At 38.3% G+C, this 21,552-nt stretch overlaps 1 protein-coding gene across 1 annotated transcript in view; it reads right to left on the bottom strand.

Moving 5' to 3' along the window:
* Positions 1-21,552, bottom strand: part of aff2 (AF4/FMR2 family, member 2) — a 154,108-nt gene that overhangs the window by 56,329 nt on the left and 76,227 nt on the right. The window contains exons 5-7 of the mRNA XM_053323996.1: positions 9,535-9,579; positions 3,460-3,546; positions 1,374-1,410 (exon numbers count right to left, since the gene is read on the bottom strand). Coding sequence (XP_053179971.1) covers positions 1,374-1,410; positions 3,460-3,546; positions 9,535-9,579 — 169 coding nt within the window. The remainder of the gene's footprint in view (positions 1-1,373; positions 1,411-3,459; positions 3,547-9,534; positions 9,580-21,552) is intronic.

Genomic DNA, 21,552 nt, shown 5'->3' with positions numbered 1-21,552 from the left:
TGGATTTATTTGGATTACCAACCAAGGAAGGTCCAACAGAAAGGAGTTATGGATTCAAACACTACATGTGACAGTGTGCTATTGCTAATGCCATGACTCAATAGTAATAAGTCACCCAGTGGAACATTCAATTCCATGGAGATGTCCTTTGGCATGCCAGAGTGTCAATCAATCATTCTCATTTTAATTCCATGAGGTAATGGAAGCACATTGGTTCTTTACTCCATCTCAACTTCGTAAAAGTACTTAGTCCAAAACATTTAGCACGAAATAAAGGAAAAGCTGATTGTTACAATAAATTGCTTCCCAATTCTCAAGCTACTGGGACTTGAATAATAATGTGCAAACAATGCATGGAAAGACAGCTCAATACAGTGACTACTTTGCTGTGTGCTGGTATGGAGGCAACCTACGACAAGGGGCTGCCTAGTTTGAGGTGACATGAACATGAAATGACATGTTCAATGGTAAACCAGCCTGTAAGCTTGTGTGACCAGGGGCTAACAACTTTTGAATGTTTTTCACAAGTTTCCAAACTGTATTTAAGTACCATACCAACTGTAAGAGCCATTTTTTCTTAAATGATGTAATCAGACTGTACCAAGAGCTTAATTTGATCAGTACAGGTGATTGTAAATTAGTTCTGAGACTTGATTTGATGCAGCCATTTTTATTGAATAGAGTGCACACAAACTCTTCAAAGCCTTTTTAAGCATTCATTAGTATTCTGTCAGTTGTAGAACGTGTGTGTTTTTTTTTGTTTTTAACCTTATCCTGCTTTACACACTCTATCATTAGCCTTGGACTTTGATCTAATCCCCAACAAGCCACAGACCTTCAAGCAACTCCAGTCATCCACTCTACTGTACCAAGCAGGTGGATGTTACTAACAAGACAGCAAGTTTGTTTTTTCTTTGGTCTTGAATTTGTGGAAAATCCACTATATCTTGATAAATATATTGATGTTGTAGTATAAAAACACATAAACCATGATGGGAGATTTTGGCCATATCACCAGCTTGTACCAGTCTGTACTCCTCACCCTTCTTCCATGTGAGCTTGGAAATACATGATTTAAATGTGTCCACAAACCCCAAAAACATGATAGTCCACAATCAATCGGACCAGTAGCTGTGTGTGTGTATATGTGTGTGTGTGTGTGTGTGTGTGTAAAACCATGTTTGTATGATTACTTGTGCAGTCTAACACAAAGATAAAAGCTGAGGTTTACTGACTATTTGTTCATTTTAAATTCATTTGAACATCAGCTGCTTTTTTTCTCCACACATCTTGTGGGTGGTACTGTCTTTCTGGCCTTACTAGTGTTAATTACCAGAGAGCCTGCATGTGAGTGTCGATGCTGGGAAACTTACTCTGGGTGTTGTAGCCCGAGGTCACATGCTGTGACTCCTAGGAAGAAAGAGAGAGAGAGAGAGAGAGAGAGAGACAGAGAGAGAGAGAGAGAGATAGAGAGAGAGAGAGAGAGAGAGAGAGAGAGGGAGAGAGAAATCCAGAGGGAGATGTGTTGAATGAATAAACCAACAGATGTCATTATTGATTTCACAGCGGTACGACGATGCCATTACACAGAACTCAGATCTTCTCATCTCCCCACGTCGACGCTTTACCTCATTCTTAAAACTCACTGGCAGGATTAGTGTGACGCTGGGGGCTGAAAGCGCTGCGGCACTCTTTCCTGATTCATTAACTAGCGGGTCAGATTTACTGCCTATGTGTTTACGTTGCTTTTTTCCTTTGACATCAACACCAATAAGGCGTTTTGCATATTAAAGTTGATTTATAAAAGCACTCTGCGGTGGTACAAATACCACCTGCTGTTTCAGTCAGAATATTGCTACAGTATCTGAGACAAATGTTGAATATAACATTTATGGGACACACATTCCCACATTATAAAGTGTCATAAAGCATTTTTTGTAGGAGCAGGTGAAACTTTTCCACCATATCTCTACTAAACTGCCAGTTCTTAAGTCTCTGCTTTATTTAGTCTCAGTTGCTAACTGTTGTCATGCCGATGAACATCACTTCTCAGATATCATGTGTCCATCAAACCAAAAGGCTGGTAGTATAATGTAATTTCCATTCATTTATCTTAATTAAGTTTGACTTTGACTGCCTTTTAGTGTTAAGCCGTGGTTGTTTGTGTTCATTGTGTAAATACCCACTTATCATTTTTATTTATTTTATGAATAGGAGATCATTTGTTGCATGTCATGGGTCTTTTCTCTGTAAACACTGACGACATACCAAGTGTTTAAAATAGAAACTTGAAGGAGGTTGGTAATGTTTAATTCTGCATTGATAACAATTTGTTCCAAATGAATCATGGCTATCAGTGGATTCATATAAGTATATCCAAGCAAATTTTTACTTAAATTTTGGTTGACTTTGAAATGTGAATGTGCTGTGGGCAAAAAAGCATGCCATTTTGACAGTACTAACATTTAAGAGAATGCCAACGAGTCAAAACTGGACGAAGCCACTGTAGTTTATTATTATGAATTTCACTGTGCTGCTTTCTGTTGTGACCATGCCTCATAAAAAGTTTTTAAGTTGTAACTAATGCTTTATTAATGGTCAGTTAAGCCATTCATTAGAACAACGTTTGCGTTGGCAAGTTATGAAAAATCCATCTGGCTGTTTAATCATTAATAGTCAAGTCATTAATAAGTGTATACATTTGTAATAGGCCTTCAAATCTGCAGTTATTAATGTTAAAAGTCATTAATAATAAAGGAAACACATGTCTTACAATATAATGTGTAGTTTTTATAATACAAATAGTCAAATAGTTAAATGTTAATAAGTTATGAATACATGGACTATGGAGCAGAGTAGCTAAACAACCAAACCAAATCCTGCTGGAGGATATGTTAGTCTTATAACTGATGTATAAAGCAAGTTATTTACAACATTACAACATTTATAAAAAGTGCCTAGATAGAAAGTTCCCATAATTATGCGTCAAGCTAACAAAAAGTGTCTTTCTTTGTCAGAATGTCCACCTCCACACAGCTCTAGACAGTCATTAACAGAGTGAATTAAACATGCAATACTTAATTAAAATTGTAATTTCATTGGCTGTCACTTGCGCCACTGAGCAGAGTAAGGCAGCAGTAATCTGATTCTATCACAGCTGTCGTGAATTTATGAATCAGATCTAATTAGCAGACTAGAGATTTTCAGCGACAGAAAGCAGTCACCACCAATATGTGGAGGAGTTTAAATGACGCTTTCTGAACTGTGTCACATCTTTTTCCACCACTTACTGACTCACACAAATAGAAGAAAAAGGATGTGGCTTCATCACCTACTAGAGAACATGATAACAGTATGTACTTTACCAGATGTGTAATCAAAAATAAATTAACATTAAACCCTGAATCCTCAGCTTTTACAATAGTAAAGGTAAAGGTGATAAAGAGTACCTATACTAACCTTGCTTGGGATGGGGAACTTGGTCTGATCAGCCTTTCCAGGAGTGTGTATGGCTGTGAGAGGAGGGGGCCAGGAATGGGTCATCTCCTAAAATACACATACACACACACACATATGACATTGATACAAATAGTTAATAATACATTCACACTAACATCACATTTTTGGCACGAGCCCAAGCTTTAAAAGTATATAGCTTACAATATATTTAAGTTGTCCTCATGTGGAATCTACCTGGTGAATAACAACGATGACTCAAGTTCAGCACATGAGAGAAAAGGGATCGTTTATACAACAACTTTGATGCAAAGGAGTGGAGTCAGCATTCAATCAAGGTTGTGCTGAACCGCTCCCGTCAGACTGGACTTTAAAAATAACTTAGAGTACACACTGAAAGGTGCACTGGGAGTCAGTGGCACACCAGGGATCAGTAAACTAAGCGTAAACTAAGTGCAGAGTTGTTGAATTACCATAATAAAAGCTGACTCCAGTCGGTTGCATTTGAGCTAAGCGGCGGTACAGCAGCAGCATCCCGTTTCAATTATTCTAATCACACAGTCTTCTCAGTTGAATTCCAGTCTCGATATGTAGGAGCCTCAATTAGTTAACAAGATAAACATGTGGTGTTTGTGTGTGCTGGTGTGTGTGTGTGTGTTTGTTCCACAGCTATAATCTATGAGGTATTGGCTGTTTGTACTGCATATACTGAGAAATCTGCTCACGAAGCAAAGTGAGGCCACCAGCTAATTGTTCATACAAATACATAATCAGTTTCTCTCTCTCTCTCCCACACACACTCACTCACTCACAAACTCCAATATTCTTGGTCACTGTCTTCACTCTAGTCAAGTCTTTGTAAAATGTAATTAAGATTCGTATATACATATATATACATATATACAATAAAATTCTAACAGTAACATTAGCAGCCTGGGGAGTAAAGGAATACGAAAAGGTATCTGTATTAAAGTCACAGAAAAAAGTATAGCTATATTTAGTAAAAATAGGCTTAATTAGTAGGATTACATATATTACTTTTTTTTTAAATGAACTGTAAAAGTCTCAAACATAAGTAGAGCAGGAACAAGGGGGCAAAATAACTCAGTGATCCAGGATGGTGTGAGTACACACATAACCGCTCTCCACTGAGATGATTGTGTGTGTGTGTGTGTAATGTGCCTAAAGCTGACAGTGTATCACTGATCATCCACCACATTCAATACTGAAGGAAAACTCAGACGTATCACACAGATAGAACAGAATAAAAGGCTACATTCAAGGCTGTGATGCCGCTACACATATGTCTGCCATTCCTCTGTGAGAAGAGCTGTGGAGGAGGACAAAGCTCTCCTACAGTGGGCACGAATACCCGGCAGGAGGTCTTCCCCTGCTGTGACATACAGTATGCCTGTGTGATAGCTTTCAAACAGCCAAGTGCTGTTTCGTCTGAGGCTTTCCCTGAGAATGTTCTCTTTAATGCACATCATATGTTGTGTACTTGTAGGTCTATGAGTTACTGCTTGAATGTGTAGTGAAAAGAAAGTTTCCCCGTTTTCTTTTCTAACGTTCATTTCTCTAACAGAATACATTTAAGTAAAAGTCATCACTGAAATGTTTTTTTCTCATCTTTATATGCATATTTGGTATTGAGGGTAATCCAAAAGTAACAGAAAGTAATCAAGTTACTTTAACTTCATTAATGTGATACTTGGATTACATTACTGACTACATTTTTAAGTGGTAGTTAGTAATTGTATCACAATACATTTTTAAATAAACCCTCCCAGCCCTCAATATTAGTCATTAGTGTATCATTTAATAAATTACACACACACTCATACATACATTCACACTTGTACAACTGCCATACAGCAGGTCACTAGGTCAAAGGGCTGGAAAGGTCACTCACATCACAATTTCCCATCATGCATCTCTTCGCCCCCTCCGGAGATGATGACTCATAGTCATCAGATGACTCATGTTTTGGTGTGTGTGTGTGTGTGTGTGTGTGTGTGTGTGTGTGTGTGTGTGTGTGTGTGTGTATGAGTTGTGTAGCTCAAACACTGCAAAAGACTCCCAAATATGAGTCTAGTCTATGTGTATGTGCGTGTGTTTCCCCCCTCTGTAATCGTAAGTCACTTGGCCTGACGACATACCGTGCGTTGCTAGGCAACTCTGACATCATCACCATCCCTCTTAGAAGAGTTCCTGTGTTTTGACAGACAGCACTCTTGATGGTGTGTGTATATCTGTGTATATATTAAATGTATATGCGCGTTACTTCTGCCACTATCTGTAAGCATTGGGTCTATTTTTGTGGGTGGAGCTTGCATCTCTGAGGTGGAAAATGTACTTCTGTTAGTATAAAAATGTATTCAGACGTGCAAAATTAAGGTCAGCTGAACACGCATTTGATTCTTGATGTTTCACTTCTCATCCAAAAGGTTTCTTGAGTTCTGACTTCAGTGGAATCCCAGACACTTAGGGGTCATTAGGGTTCACTAATGGCCAAAATGTTAGGTGACATTTTAGCCATTAGTCCACCAGGATGTGAGTGTTGCTAAGAGTTACATGAGTCCAGGTGTGAATATGTGTTAAACTGCCTTGTAGGGGATGCCAGGACCATATTGTAAGTGGCTGATAATAGATAGACCACTTCCTCTATTGAGTGGTGGTTATTCTAGTTTGTCATAGCTGGCCTCTCTTCCCTCTTCTTTCAGGGTAGTTTGTTAACTCTGGTTCTAATTACAATTGTGTCTTCTCTATGGTTCAGTTTCTTTTCACACAGAAGAATGCAAGCAAACCAAAATGCATCACTTCAAGCCACGTAAGAACTTATTTGTCAGATGTGTCTGGGGAGGGAGCAAGATAGTAAACACTAGAAGAAGGTCCTCTAGCCAAAAGCAAAAAAAGTCTTCATTGTGCTAATTCAGGCCAGACCTCAACTCATTCAGCGGCTAGATGATAGCAGCTGTTGTTTTGCTCATCTGCATCCCCATATGCAAAGCACACCTGGCTATGGGAGCCATTTAGCTTGCACTTGCAGAACATCCTTTGTAGTTGGGTTTGATTAAGGTTGGCTCATGTTCCAACCACAATTCAAAACCATAGTCCAAATTAAACTCGAGTTAATTTGGGGCTGGACTGAGACCATGTCCTCAAAGGGTCTTATAGTATGGTTGTTATGGTCTGCACCTGAACATGTTTACTGTGTTCAGACCTGCCTAAACAAATTGCACCAAGGAGGAAAATTAACTAGAGTTGGATTCAACTGGACTACAGCACAGGTCTCAAAACACCTCTAAACCACCTGTCCATGCACTACAACGTGTACTACATTGCTGTGCTCATGTTTGGGTCTGTGGTCTTTTGGGCAGACTGTGTTGCTGGGCTTGAAAAATACAAATGCTTTGTTGTTAGAGATCCTCCTGAGTTTCTCAGATACTCCAGCCATGTATGGAATGACAATGTTTTCATTTCCACCTTTCATTGTACTAGTGTTACCAGATCTTGTTGCTGTTTTGACAAAGGCCCAGATGGACGGTCGAATATCTTCAGAAACTCCAACACTTTCCAATGCCGGACTTTTCCAATTTCTGTAACTTTTTTGAAACCAACAATCTGACATTCACACTCACTTTTCATGCTGTGATTGGCCAGGCGTACAGAGGTGAGAAAGGAGTCAGGGTCTGAACTTCTCTCTCAAGTTCTCTTTTTACATTCTTGACACATCAATTTCTTTAGTTTTTCATGTGAACAATCAAGTGCAACACCATGCATACCTTCCTGGAGGGATAGTCTGTAAATGTGCAGCGTTATCCCTTGTCACATCTGACTCCTCTTTAAGATGGTTGGAACAATTATTAACACATTTGATTTCAGATGAGGTCGGACAACACATCATAACGAGTGTAGCCTGGCCCTTACAATGTGTTCCTGACATCCCATTCCAGAAAGTCTCACACCCGGTCTCATGTGGCTTTACCGACTCTCACATGACAGCCAGGTGGACTAGCGACCTACATGTCACCTCAACGACTATAAATGTGTTAATGACCGTACAGAGGTTAAATGCCAGGGACTCCCCACCAGGGAGTCAGACCTGAGGAAGCCCTTTAGATGAGAGGTGATGGAATTTTGACTGAGCCGTTGTACAACTGAAACGTGGTTTTCTTGCTGCTTTTTTTAAGGTGTTATCAACAAAGATTGCCATCAGTAGAAGAACACTCATAAAATTACTGAATAAAAAGTCATCATGAGATTTGTCTAAGAGATTTTTTTTAAAAGAAGTCTAAAGGCTTAATGTCTGATTGGTTTGACGATGTGTTAAAATAGTAATAGAAAAATAGGACAGCTCATACATTGTTACAGTTTTCAAAAGTTTTCACTGTGTCACTGTGCAAAAATGTAAAATTAAAGTTTTGCTTCACCCAAATGACAGAAAACCTAAACCAAGATGATAAAGAAAACTGTCTCTTACATTTGTGTTTACCACCCCAATAAAATGGATGTAAACTGAACTGAAATTGAAAAATAACATTTAAAACTCAACAGCATCATTTCAGAAATAATGTCCTGGTTTCTGAGAATAATCCACAGACCTCTATGTAAACTGTGAATGTACTGTAAACAAGACCTGTGATTATCCAGAGTAACTGGGATACTTCAGTGCTTTTTCCAGTGTTGTGTGAAAAGCATTCACCTTTACTATATCAGGCTGTAGGCAGGGGTCTCAAAGACGGGTATCTCAACATAAAAAGCAAAACTACCTTCATGATTACTGTAGATACCACTAGAGGTAAGTCTTTGTATTAAAAGTGAGCTGACCCTTTGAACATAGACTGGTTTTTTGTGTCCTAAGGTTTCACATTATAGAAAATAATAGACTACATGGAGGGGAAAAGGGGAGGGTGTTACACTTTTTTCATCTTTGTTTTAATGATGTTTTTGGATAATGCTATACATCCTATGGGCTAAAATATAAATGTATCTAGGGGAGCATTGATTTCTTTTATCACACCATAAGGTGGTTCTTAAACTGTAAAAAAAAAAAATCAGACTTGTCTTTTGAAGCTTTTAAGTCAGTTTGAGCAGCTTTCCTTCTGTACTCAATATCTCTGATACACACTGTTACCTTGAATTGTGAAAACATCCAAAACAACAATGTTTCTGTGACAACTGACTTGTAGCTGTGCCGTCACAGAAAGGGAAAAATGAGCCACAGGCCTCTGCTCCGATTCACCTCACCTCACATTTTGAACGCCCTGATCTTTCCACTTGACACGGCTAAAAACCACAGACTGAATTCAATAGCGCACCAATATTATTGACAAAGGCTTTTCATGCAGCTCACAGCACACTATCTGTCACACAGCCTGTTGGCCAGCATATTGATTTGTGAAAGGGAGAGAGAGGTGAATGACAGAGGGCATAGAGGGATGAAGAGAGGAAGATGGACAGGGAAAGGGAGAGATTGCACCGCGGGTGATACAACAAAGGAGAGAGATGAGATAGAGACAAATACAGTGAAGACGACAGAGAGTGAGGAAGGAGAGAGATAAAGTTGACATAAAGCACTTGGAGAAGGTCCTTGTCTTTATAGCTGCAAATCTTCTGACTGGCGAGAAGATTAGTGGGAAAACATTTCTGTTTTGACACCACTCTAAAGAAACACAGTTACATAAAAAAAGACAAGAAAGGAAAAAAGAGGGAAACTGGAAAAAATGTGCTGCTTGATGTAATTTTGATGACATACACATAAGAAAATAGTGAGATAGAAAGAGAGAGAGAGATGAAAGGAGGGCAGAGGAGAGGAGAACATGGTGGAAGAGATTTTTGCCATGATGTCATCCTCCAAAAACAAAAAACTTGTTTAATCATTGACCGAGCCAACAGATCTCCCACTTGCTCTCTCGCTCCCTGCCTTTTACTCCCTCCGCAACTCCTTTTCTCTCCCCGTCCTTCCTTCCTAAAATCAAGACAGTCTCGAAGGTCTTTGTGAGCAAACAGAAAACAGCTGATAATCAGTGAAATTACTCTGTGTGTGTGTGTGTACCCATTACCCAAGCAACATACCCGCAGAATCTCTTCAACACAGCTGGAGTCGTTTGGTAGGCTGACCTGGAGAAAACAAAGAGAGAGAGAGAGAGACTTGACTTCAACTCTATTTAAAGCACCATTACATTACATATGAAGCAGGAACAAAGAGTTATAAGCAATGAAAAAGTAAGCAGACTCATTCACACCACAATCATAACTGACAAAGCCCCGCTCCCTGCCTGTTAAGCCTTTCATCCTCGCATAGCACATATGCAGTTTACAACAATACCCATGGCAGATTCACTTATTATTTTTTGAAGCAGTGGTTTCAGACAGCAATAGACAAAAGCAAGTTTAGAATTGTCTAGCTGAAGGCTATTGATATATTATGGAAAATGACAACTGTTGCTAGCAAATTTTACCAATTGTAGCTAGCTAGCTCTTTAAGCTAACGAAAGTTCCATGAGTTGGTTGACAACTCCTTTTTAGGCTTTTTAGAGCTTCTAACAAGAGGACATAAAAAGAATGCATTTTTCCCTTTAAAAGTCCCTACTTTTGACACACGCTTTTACCGTTAGTCTCACAGGTCCAAACAAGTCTCATGCCAAAACACTGAGCCAGCAACAGAGATGAACAGGTTTTTATCATCTTATTTGAAATTATAAATCTTTCTGTGATTCAAAAACCAGGTGTTTCATCTAGGTGTTTCCATGGACCTGCATCTTAAATGACTGATTTTTGCAAGATGCTTATCTCCATGTTGATTGGACAGCTGCTCAAGTTAACCGCCAGGAGTCCAGAAGGCATTCAAGCAAGCCAGCCAATCTCCATCTAACCTGGCATTGACCAAAGTAAGTGACTAAGACAGCTATTAAGGTAGACAAGGTGGACAGGTGTTTGTTATAAAGACCTGCACTAGATGGGATGCTGTCATCCATCATGTGCATCAAAAATAATCAGATCGAACCATGCTGCTATGAACCGCCAGTAGAAATGATATTCAAGTCTAAGTCTGCTGCTTAAAGTTGTACTAGGCCAAAATAGGCCCCCTGTGTGTGTGTATGTGTGTGTGTGTGTGTGTGTGTATGTGTATGTGTGTGTGTGTGAGGTGAGCTGAGCTGGATCATCCTTATATTGCATCAGGCGAGTGCCCTGGGGCACCAGCCAATGTGTTTGTGTGTGTGTGTGTGTGTGTGTGTGTGTGTGTGTTAGTGAGTTCATTTATTGGCACCATGTCTGGAGTAGGATAAGTTCTTATGTTCTTTTGTGTCTTTTACTTATTTCTGCTTCTTGCAACCATTTTGATTCTGCTTGTTATTGCCTCTTTAACTTTTCAATAACATGTTGCAGTTCTGATATTGGAGACATATGCCCCTATTATTGGGTTACCATACTTAAAGTCTAATATTGTATAGTATTTCCCTGGGTGGAAGTCCTGGAGTGGCATAGTCAGGCTTTATCCTTAAATCTTAGACCTAAACTCCTGCTCCTTCCACATGTGTAAGCAGCATGCTGTTTTAAACCCTGGGGGTGAATTGAGTCCACATTCATGCACATGATTAAGAGCATGTGTGTTTACACATGATTAAGCCCAAGGAATCACTCCAGCCAGGTACCCAATGTTGGCAGCTCTGGTACCATCCTCACTGTTGATGCTCCATGTAGAAAACAACTTGGTATTATAATCTGCATATAAATAGCATGACTTTACACTTTCAAATTGTGTGCAGTGCATATGCCAATTTAACACCACATTTTGAACCTTTTTACATCTCATTTAACATTGTTGGTTAGGTTTTGGCACAAAAACCACTTGGTTTGGAAGACATTATGGTTTGGGTTAAAACTGGAAAATGTGGTAAAAATGGCCCAACTTGATGATAAACCATCCAGCATGGTGTTGAAGATGTCCAGTTAGTGGTCCCAAACAGTGCTGTCCTGCTGCTTGCATCTTTTTGCCAACAAATGATCTAGCCATAATAAGCCAAAAATGAATTCAATCTAAATCACATTATATTTGAGTCAGTTCCCGAGGGAGGATTTGTCTATCACTTGCACACAAAATTAGACTTTGTAGATGTATATAGAGCTAGTTAGTCCAAGCATTGTAATTATGGGATGGTTATTTGATTTTATGACCGTTAGTGTTTAGTCAATGTATGTAACAATGTCTTGAGTAATGCTAACTAGAGATGCTGGAGTATAAACTTCCAATAACTGGTAAACATAACTGCTAATTAAACTACGACATCCTAAATTGGGGGGACAGTGTGTCCTGACAGTGCGTGAATGAGGCTTTTTGTAATGTAACCTATAACTGTACGTAACAGCATGCTAACCCTGTAGGTCGTAAGCTCGTTAGCCAGGCCTCCTAACCAATGTACCGTACAAAGGTTAAAAAATAGACACCACCCTTCAAATTGTAGACGCCAAAAGCTCAGTGCTCACCATTTTGGTTTGGCAGGCCTACCATTGCCAAGCTACAAATGGACAATCACCATTAGGAGCAAGGGTCAACTCCAAAACATTCACTTAAAGTAGTCTATAAATCTATTTTTACAATTTTTACAAGGAAGAATAATTAGTGCATTTTGGGTGTCTAAGACAATGTGATATAATATAATGAGAGTTATATTTACCCTCCACGCTATATATTTGTGTGATTTAAGAATACTGGTTTGTACATGTGGGCAGGGGGAATTATTGGAAGGACATTTTGAAAGCTCAGTTTTAAAATTCAAAAAAGCCATAAAATGCCTGTGGTTTGGCCTGTGCTGTGTTAACCACTGGGCCATTTCAGCTCAACAATTCATAGGACTGACTGGAGTTTCATTTAAAGAGGAAGAAAGAGGCAGTTTGAGTTAAGACATATGGAACTACTCAGATTGAATTTAACAGTTCAATGGCTGCACCCTGCAAATCTGTGTTAACATGCACTCTTGTCAATAAAGTCTTTATTATGAATCTGATCAAAGTGATCTGGATTGATGTGACTTAACACCAGGTGACTGGCTTGTCAATTCAAAAAGGGGGTGGAACGGCAAAAATCCTGCAAAATATCATATCAAACCACAAAAACAATGACGTTTCCGGAGCTGCAACTCTTTGCTTTGTCGGTTCAGCCAAAGTGCGTATTGCGGCTCATGCAAACAACAAGGTACTTCATCTATTTATTCCAAACAAACCATTACTGCCGCTGCTGGAAACACATGAGTTTGTTAGCTAAAACCTACAAGACACAAGAATAACTATCCATTGCTGGATTATCACCATCCAAAAAGTAATTGAAAACAAAATAAAGCAGTTCCCTGGGCTAGTTCCTGGCTTGGATCATTCCAACAAACAAGCTCATTAAAGAGGGACAAAGAAATGGAGGTACAGCTGCAGGAAGAGAGAAAGGCTAAAAGACGGAGAGAAAATCACAGTAGAACTCATGTCTGACATATTACAGCACCATAACCTCTGTCACACACCATTACTAATAGCACCAACATGAACAGAGGAACAATTTAGTAACCACGATGAGGAGGATGACATCATCTTCAGCCTTAAAGCACTGACCGTTAAAACAACAACACAATAAAAGTGCTTCGAGCTGGTGTGTGTGTGTGTGTGTGTGTGTGTGTGTGTGTGTGTGTGTGTGTGTGTGTGTGGTAGAGAGTGGAGTCAAAACTGCTTGAGCTCACCAATAAGACATGAGTTGTGCTTCCACAATGGCACGTTGGTCTACATCAGTATTAGATTAATTGGACAGTGAGTCAACAGGAAACCAGAGTGGGCGAACAAAGACGTGTGCTTTCCAACAAAACAAAGAGGCCACCCTCACCGTTACAACAATATTAAACAGACATGCTACATTTGTGTTGAGTAATAGTGAATCAACATATGGTTCACTATTACGTGATAATGATATTCTTTTATTAACCACATGTTACATCATTATCATACACTCATTAGTCTGATGGTGGAGGTCCACAACTTCTTTGTTGTCACTCTAGGCTTAAAGCATGTTCATACCCACTAGAGTCCTTCTCTGGCCAATCTGATTGAGAGCATGTGTGTTAGAGACGGCTAAGCCAGCTGACTCACCAAACACATTGATGGTATCAAATCATTTACTGATACGGTACAACCAAAATCTTCACATTTTATTGGACCTAATGAATCAAATTCTGATAAAACACAGTGTCATTTCAGGGTGTTTGTGATGCTCATAAAAACTATTTAATGATTAAGTCTTTTCATCAATCAATTAAACTTTATTTATAGAGCACTTTTCATACAGGGTTATGTAAAACAAAGTACTTTACATATTTAAAAAAGAAAGAAAAAAACAAACAAAAAAAAGACAGGAACTAAGGAAACACTATAATACCTCTTATGAATCTGTAGTGAGGAAACACCAGAGGTAGGATAGAAATGTAAAAAGACTGCCTGAAATAAAATAAAAGGTTATAAAAGATGACTATAATAAAGAAGTAATAAAATAAAATACTATAAAATAAAGTGGGTGAAACCAGAAATGTGTGGTGGGGTATTAAAAGGAAAACAACATGTGTTTAACATATGATACTACAGTACCGATTGTGACCAGCGCACCAAAATCGGCTCACTGTCCAGCACTGCTACAAGAGGCTTGATGTCAAGATGTGCAAGCTACAAGTTGTCTTAATTTTTCATGGACTCTTTCCAGACTGATACAGACACAAGACAGGAAAGCTAATTTGATTTTCCTTTTTCCACTGATTTCACAAAGTTACTGACCTTTTACATGTGTTATTTTCATTTCATTTCTCTCTTTCTTACATCCTACCCCCTCATCCCGTCTGTCTCCTGTGTTCTGATAATAACAGCTGCAGGTTTAGAAAATCCATGTTTCTACAGTTCTGCCTTTTTCTGTCTGAAATCAGATCAGGTCCAGGAACAGCATGTGGAGCACAAATCCCCAGACTTCAGTAGGCAGAGATCTCTCTGATGTCTGCTAACCCAAAACTAAACATCAGCATGAAATTAAGTAGAAACATGTAGTTTTGCAGTCTGCAGCGCTGATTCATGACTATTACACAACAACTAGTAGGTGCGACTCCAAATAACAAATCAAAGCATGCAGTTTTACCTTAAAGCAAAAGGGAATATTTGGAACATAAGGGAGGATTAACTTCTGTAAACTGCACATTTGCCTTCCAAGATTTATCATATGATTTAGAAGGTCTTATACCATATTACCTCATTATTATGAGGTTATTATCACATTGATGTCACTATAATACCATTTTAAATGAAAACATGCTAGAACTTTACTATTAGAAGGTAACCGTTGTGTTAAGTGTTTCTGGACCCCTTTGTTACAATTTTAAGGCTAATAATACCTAGTTATATCCATTGTTAATATCAAACAATTATTTGTCAATTACCATTATGTGACATTATTATAACCTCTTTATTATCAAAATATTACACAACAATTATCTTGTGATTACTGAGATTGAATGTAAAATGCATCTTTCTTTTTTAAAAATAAGTGCATGCTCAGTCTCACATCTTTTTGAAAACAGAATCAAACTGGCTGAATTGACTTTGCTCGGCTTTGTGAAGCCTAAGAACCGGCTCATTGCTGTTCGCTGTTTTAATTTTAGCCGATTGAGCGCAAAAAGGTTTGAACTTGCAAATTGCAGCTTACGGCTAGATTTATAATTACAGTTGTTGCACTCACTTTGATAGCATCTAAATGACATGGTTGCATATCCTGCTAATGCTGTCACACAGAAAACTGTAAATTAAAAACTGTATATTATAATAAAGCAATGTTCTCTTAGTTATCAAGGTATCATCTGACAGTGATATATTCTACATATGACACTTAAAGCATAATAAAGACACTTGTGTCCCCAAAACTTCCTGTCATTTTCCTCATTTTTTCACAAACTATAAAAAGGTGCCATATTTGATATATGCAAAAAATGAACATTTAAATGATTTCCCACCACAGTACAAAACACAGGCTGACAGACAAAAATGGAAACACCCATAAGATTTCAGGCTCACCGAGTCTGTCTATTTCTGTCTCTATCCATCCGTCTATACATCTGTCTCTCCCTGCCTCACTTTAACCGTGCCTGTCCATCATGCTTGTGTTTAGCTCACTGGAGCATAGCGCTGACACTATCAGTGTTTGGTGTTTGTTTCCTATTTGCAGTACGGACCTCTAAACCAGATGGCATATTGTGTGTATTATAATAAACATCGAGTCACTTAGTCATTTAAAACATAGAAGTCTATTCATAGTGCACTGACTAGAAACTGGCTTTAATGGGTTTTAATGGACATGTGACTTGTGCGCGCGTGTGTGTCTATTTCCCTAATTGATCTTATTTCAAGATCACGGTTAATGTCAAGGACTAAGAGATGGAGAGAATATAAAAGAGAAATGAAAGATGAGCGTGAGCCAGAGAGGAAGTCTGCAGGAAGAGAAAGGACAAAATTCAGAGAGAAAATAGATACCAAAGAAAAATGAGAGAAAAAGAGAGAGAGGGAGGGAGAGAGATTCGGGGGGGAAAATATAGCTGAGGCAATTACTGAGGCAGAAATCCTTTCTGTCTGAAATAGCTGCTCAGATAGATAGACGTCTACACACACGAACACACCAATTCACTCTGTCTCTTTCTCTCTCTCACACACACACACACACACACACACATACACGTACCACCCCAAAGACAGACACACTCAGTCATAGACAGGTACATAAAGAGACAAATTCATATACAGTCACTGCAAAAAAAAATTCATCTTTTTATCGATTGACTTGCTGATTATTTTCTCAATTAATTGTTTGGTCTTTAAAGAATATAGTGAATAAATGTACATCACAACTTCCCAGAGCCCAAAGTGAATTTATCAAATAGCAAAAAAAACTGTCCAAAACCTACAAATATTCAGTTTACTATCACACAACATAAAGAAAAGTAACAAACAAATCCTCATAATTACCTTTTCACACATTTTTAATAGATATATTTTCATGCATTATCATCATTGTCATCATCATCATCATCATCTAGTAAAACTATTTAATTTGATCAATACTTTCACTAAAACATTAGCATGCTAACACGCTAAACTCCAGTGAACATTGGGACGTTAGCTTGTTTTTGTCTCATAAACTGTCCAAAACCTACAAATGTTCGGTTTACAAACACATTAGACAAAAAAGCAATCGCCTTTTTGCTTGAAATGTATATTATATTTTATTGTTTTATTGTAGCAAACATTATCCTGCTAACATGCTAAACTCCAGTGAACATCACATTAGCATGTACTGCTAATAACAGAATTCTTTGAGTCCTTGGTTTGAAAAGCAGACAGCAGCACTGTAACACTGGAAATACATCTGAATGATGAATCATTAGTAAACTAATCTCTGTATTAAATGTTGATATAAATAACAGCTGACTGTCAGATATTAATGAACTCAACAGTTAAATATATTAATGGAAACATATTCATTTGTCAGTCTCTATAATTAGCTTGGTTAATTCCTTAATTTGGATTGTTTCTCTGTTGAAACAGGAACATATATAACATGAATGATGGCCTGACACTCCAGTCTGATTGGCTTAAAGGTGCTCATTACATTAATTTGTCATATTAAGCGAGGAGCCAGTTTACACTCTGCAAGCAGTTACCTATAAAACTGCATAACTAACACATTTAATGTGATTCCACTCAAATGATTTCTTTTTATATGCCTGTGTCTTTTCATGTTTCAAATCCACCAGAGTGTCTTGTTTCTTTTGTACTGGAATTAAAAATCATTAAGAGGTAATTATAGTAATGTGTTTAAGACTGAAGAAACTGGCTCCCCCTTCCTCTGTGTGTGTGTGTGTGTGTGTGTGTGTGTGCGTGTGCGTGTGTGCGTGCGCGAGAAACGAATGACTCAGTGAAAGCATGTGGAATGACAAAATATGAATTAATAAAAAAACACCCCAAAAGACATTGTCTATTCATATCTAATAACAGAGAGAGAGAGAGAGAGAGAGAGAGAGAGAGAGAGAGAGAGAGAGAGAGAGAGAGAGAGAGAGAGAGAGAGAGAGAGAGAGAGAGAGAGAGAGAGAGAGAGAGTTGAATTTGACTTGGAGATTGGCAGACGGAGAAGATGAAAGAAAGAAAAAAGAGAAACAAAGAGAAATGAAAAGGGATGAGGATTAAAGAAATGGAAAGATTTAAAGACAAAGTCAAACAGAATCAAATCTGGAGCTTGATGAATGTAAACACTTTCTGCTGTGCCATCCTCTGAGAGCTGTTAACTCATCTTCTCCACTTTCTGCTTCATTTTCCAGTTATTTTCTCAGGATGTTCTCTCAGAAGCCGGCGAGGTTTTAGATTGTTGGCTAAATTACACAAAGTAAGTGAGCTTCACCTTTTAAACGGGGGCCCCTCTTCAACACAGAGAGAGGCCAAGATGTGCCACAGAGGAAAAACCGTTGCTTTGCTGTCATAAAAAATGTCAAAGTCAAATGAAAGCTGTCAATCATCCAGCTGGTGTGATTGAAGTTTTGAGTCGTGTTCAGTTCAATCTGAGGTCCAATACGGTTTGGAAAATCTTCAAGGATTTTTTTTTTTTGTCCATGGGCTTCTCGTTTATTCAGTTTCATCTGCTCCTTTTATCATCCATATTTCAGCTGTTTACAGAGCTGGAGTGACCGCCATCACTGGGATTACCAGCATGCTAGATAGATCACAAGCATTGCCCTCAGAGGAAACTCTGCATGTGTGAGTGTGTGTAAACAGTTGTGTGTATGTGTGTGTGTGTGTGTGTGTGTGTGTGTGTGTGTATGTGTGCGCAAGCGAGAGCATGTCTGTCTGATTCAGGTTGTTTACACTGAAATGTGTGCATGTTTGTGTATGAGTCAGCCTGCCTAATAATCTACAGATTGTTGAGTACATAAATAGTGGGAGCACCACCTCATACAACCTCTGACTTTAACCCTTAAATAGAAATTGAAGTGACGTTACATGCATATTATGTACATATTTAACTGCAAAAAATAGCTTTCTCTAAAGTAGCTTTTCTACAGATACACTGATGATAGGAGGAAAAACGGATGAATCATGAGAGAGTCTGTTGCTGCTGGAGTGGTTAGAAACTCCATATGTATACATTTAAGGTGAGTAAACAATATACTTATTGCAGCCACTCATTAAACCTTCAGGCATACATGTTTGATATTATGAAGTAAAGATTAAATGACACTGGATTTAATGGAGGTAATGTAAAATTGTAAAAATCTGATATTGGTGTATCAGCTGATATTTGGTTGTGAGGACATTTCAAGAATCAATTCACAATCTGTCCAAGAGTTGTGTCAAAGTAGCTTAACATGACATGTTTTGAGATTGCGATGTAATCTCAAAACATGCTTGGAGTCTAATATAGTTAAAAAATCTAATTAAGTTAAGTGACATCTCATCCTTCAAGAAACGATGAATATGCAATTATCAATTAAAATGTTTACACACTGGACACAAGATGTCTTCTACTTCACTGTAAAGTCTATTCTCAATGTTTGTGCACTGCAGGTTTCATATTTCTACATCACACATCACAATTTGAATACTGGGCTGTGATTGGCAAACTCGTTGTGATGTCATAAATCATGCTTGTATAAAGGTTTCACTAACATAGCAGAAGGAACAAGAAGAAAAACACATCTTGGAGCGGAGGGGGACTTTAAACTGATAAATTATTAAAGATAATGTCCAAAAATGCATTCATTTCTTTTTGGACATCTAGCCCTTTAGTAAAAAACTAAAGTCATATTTCTACAGTCTATTTTATGAGTTTTCAATCAAATCCAAAATGATATATTAAAATATATCACCTGCAAACCGTTTTGTCATAAGTGATAAATATTGGATATTGACAGATATATATATAGATGGTGAGTCAAAGTCAACCTTTTTGGTGACTGAAAGAAAAGTACAGGTGTAATAAATAACATTCAGTTATAGTTGCATTCCGTTTAGTTGAACATGCTTCAGGATCCTTGTGGTGTGCATGCTTCCCCACTGGCACGGTTTTATGGGAAACTTAAATAGAACTGAGCCATCATTATTGTAATTAGTTACACCTGTGATAAGTTGCTGAAAGCCTACAAGAAAACGGACTTTTTCTTTAAGCATTTATCCTGGTTCCAGTTGTAGATTTCCATGACGTGGATCTATCATTGTGCCATGGAAGCTTTCCTCTTGTTGTCTTCTACACTAATGCTTCCTATCAGTCGAGGCTACTATAAAGTCCCAGAGCTGCCATTCTAGTATTATAGTCAGGTAAGACTACGTTATACTACTGTTCACACAAACACATTAACACACACAAGTTTTCCTCTTTACTTCTCTCTCTCTCTCTCTCATCTCATTTCATTTGTTTCTCTCTTGCTCACTCTCTGTCCCCCTCTTCCTCACAAGCCCCCTTTTCTTCAAGCCCCCATCCCCTCCCCTTCATCCCCTCTTTCCCTCTCCTTCTTCATCTCGTTTTCCCAACACCAAGCTGCGGAGAAGCAGATAAGGAGTTGATTTACCATCCAATTAAATGTCGTCATTTAAACATTGCTTCAAATAAGCCCGTCGTTTTCACCCAACGCTAATTGGCCTTCCACTAGCATGTGAACGTGGTAAGATGTGCGTGCGCGCTCATGTGTGGGTCGGTCTTTTTTTGTGTATTTAATGCTTTACTTAAGACTCAGATTGTGGCTGTTCCCCACTTTAAAAGAGGGTCATTTTAAGTTCAGAATAAGTTGTATGAGCAGGTCTCTTTTCCCTATCCTGCCAAAGTATGGTGCTTTACTTTTCTCTCTGATGACTCAACCATCCATCTGAGCCACCTTATGAATTTTGATTTTAAAATTCTCAAAGCTCCACTAATGAATATTTTTTATTAATAACATTGAATCAAATGACTACTTGTAATGTGAAAGGTGTCGCCCCATGGATGTATGAAAGAACTGGATACAACACTTAAACTAAAAGCTTCTCAGTGGCACACAAAAAAAATCATCTTTCTACTGTAGAAAAAAATCCCCAGATGTTGTTCATACTTCCTGATTTTTTTTGGCTCATCAATCATGTGCACTAGATACCCAGTTAACCTCTGGTTGGCTCCCTGCTCACCTTAATTGGGATCAAATGATTGAATCATGCAGCTCCTGTAGACTTTTTGAATGGCATCAGACCAAATTGATCAAATTCTGATAATTCAACATATCATTTCGAGGGGGTGTTTTTAATATTTACAGCCGCTACTTTTCCAATGATTGAATATGGGAAAACTGCTTTTTGGGTCTCACATGACCTACGGTTTGGCTCTGGGTTTGGCCAATATGTGAAATTGTCTTCACAGTTTGGTGCACTTCCTGGAGGCATGCCCGCAGACACAAACTCACAGGTAATTGTCATCCAATACTGCAGCTTAAAGCTCTAGCTACAATCACATATATATTACTGGTTTATTCTTACCTCTTGCATAAAACTCTGTTTCAAGCAGCAGACGACAGCTATTTTCAGCCAAACATCAATGTATAACTATATGCTGTTTAGCACCAAATGGAAGCCTTTCTTCTTCAGACCAGCTAACTACTAAACGGCTGGCTGCTAACTAGCTGGTGCAGAAACACCTAGCTAACAGCTTAAAAGATAAATATTTCCAAAATTTAGTGCAGACCAAAATAGACCTAAAATGAGAGAGAATACTAAACTAACATTTCATATATTTAAATGAATACTAATGTAGTTCTGAGACAGCTGAATGTATAAGTAGGCTAATGTTTGCTAGTGCGTTAGCAATAGGCTTTAACAGTGAAGTGTCAGGGCAGTTTGCCTTTTTCCAAAGTTCTTCCACCTTCAAGTGGACAAAAAAACTAATGCAGCAAAGTCTATTCACAAATCAGAGTAAATGATATCCACACACAAACAGTATAATACTAAACCTTTCTTTGTCACTTTCCCTCTCTCTAACACACATGCACACCCACTGATGAGAGGGTTTTTATAGAATTT

The sequence above is a fragment of the Scomber japonicus genome, chromosome 8, assembly GCF_027409825.1.
Source record: "Scomber japonicus isolate fScoJap1 chromosome 8, fScoJap1.pri, whole genome shotgun sequence".
Classification (NCBI taxonomy): Eukaryota; Metazoa; Chordata; class Actinopteri; order Scombriformes; family Scombridae; genus Scomber; species Scomber japonicus.
The sequence above is the reverse complement of the archived record's forward strand: the minus strand, read 5'-3'. Positions and strand labels throughout refer to the sequence as shown.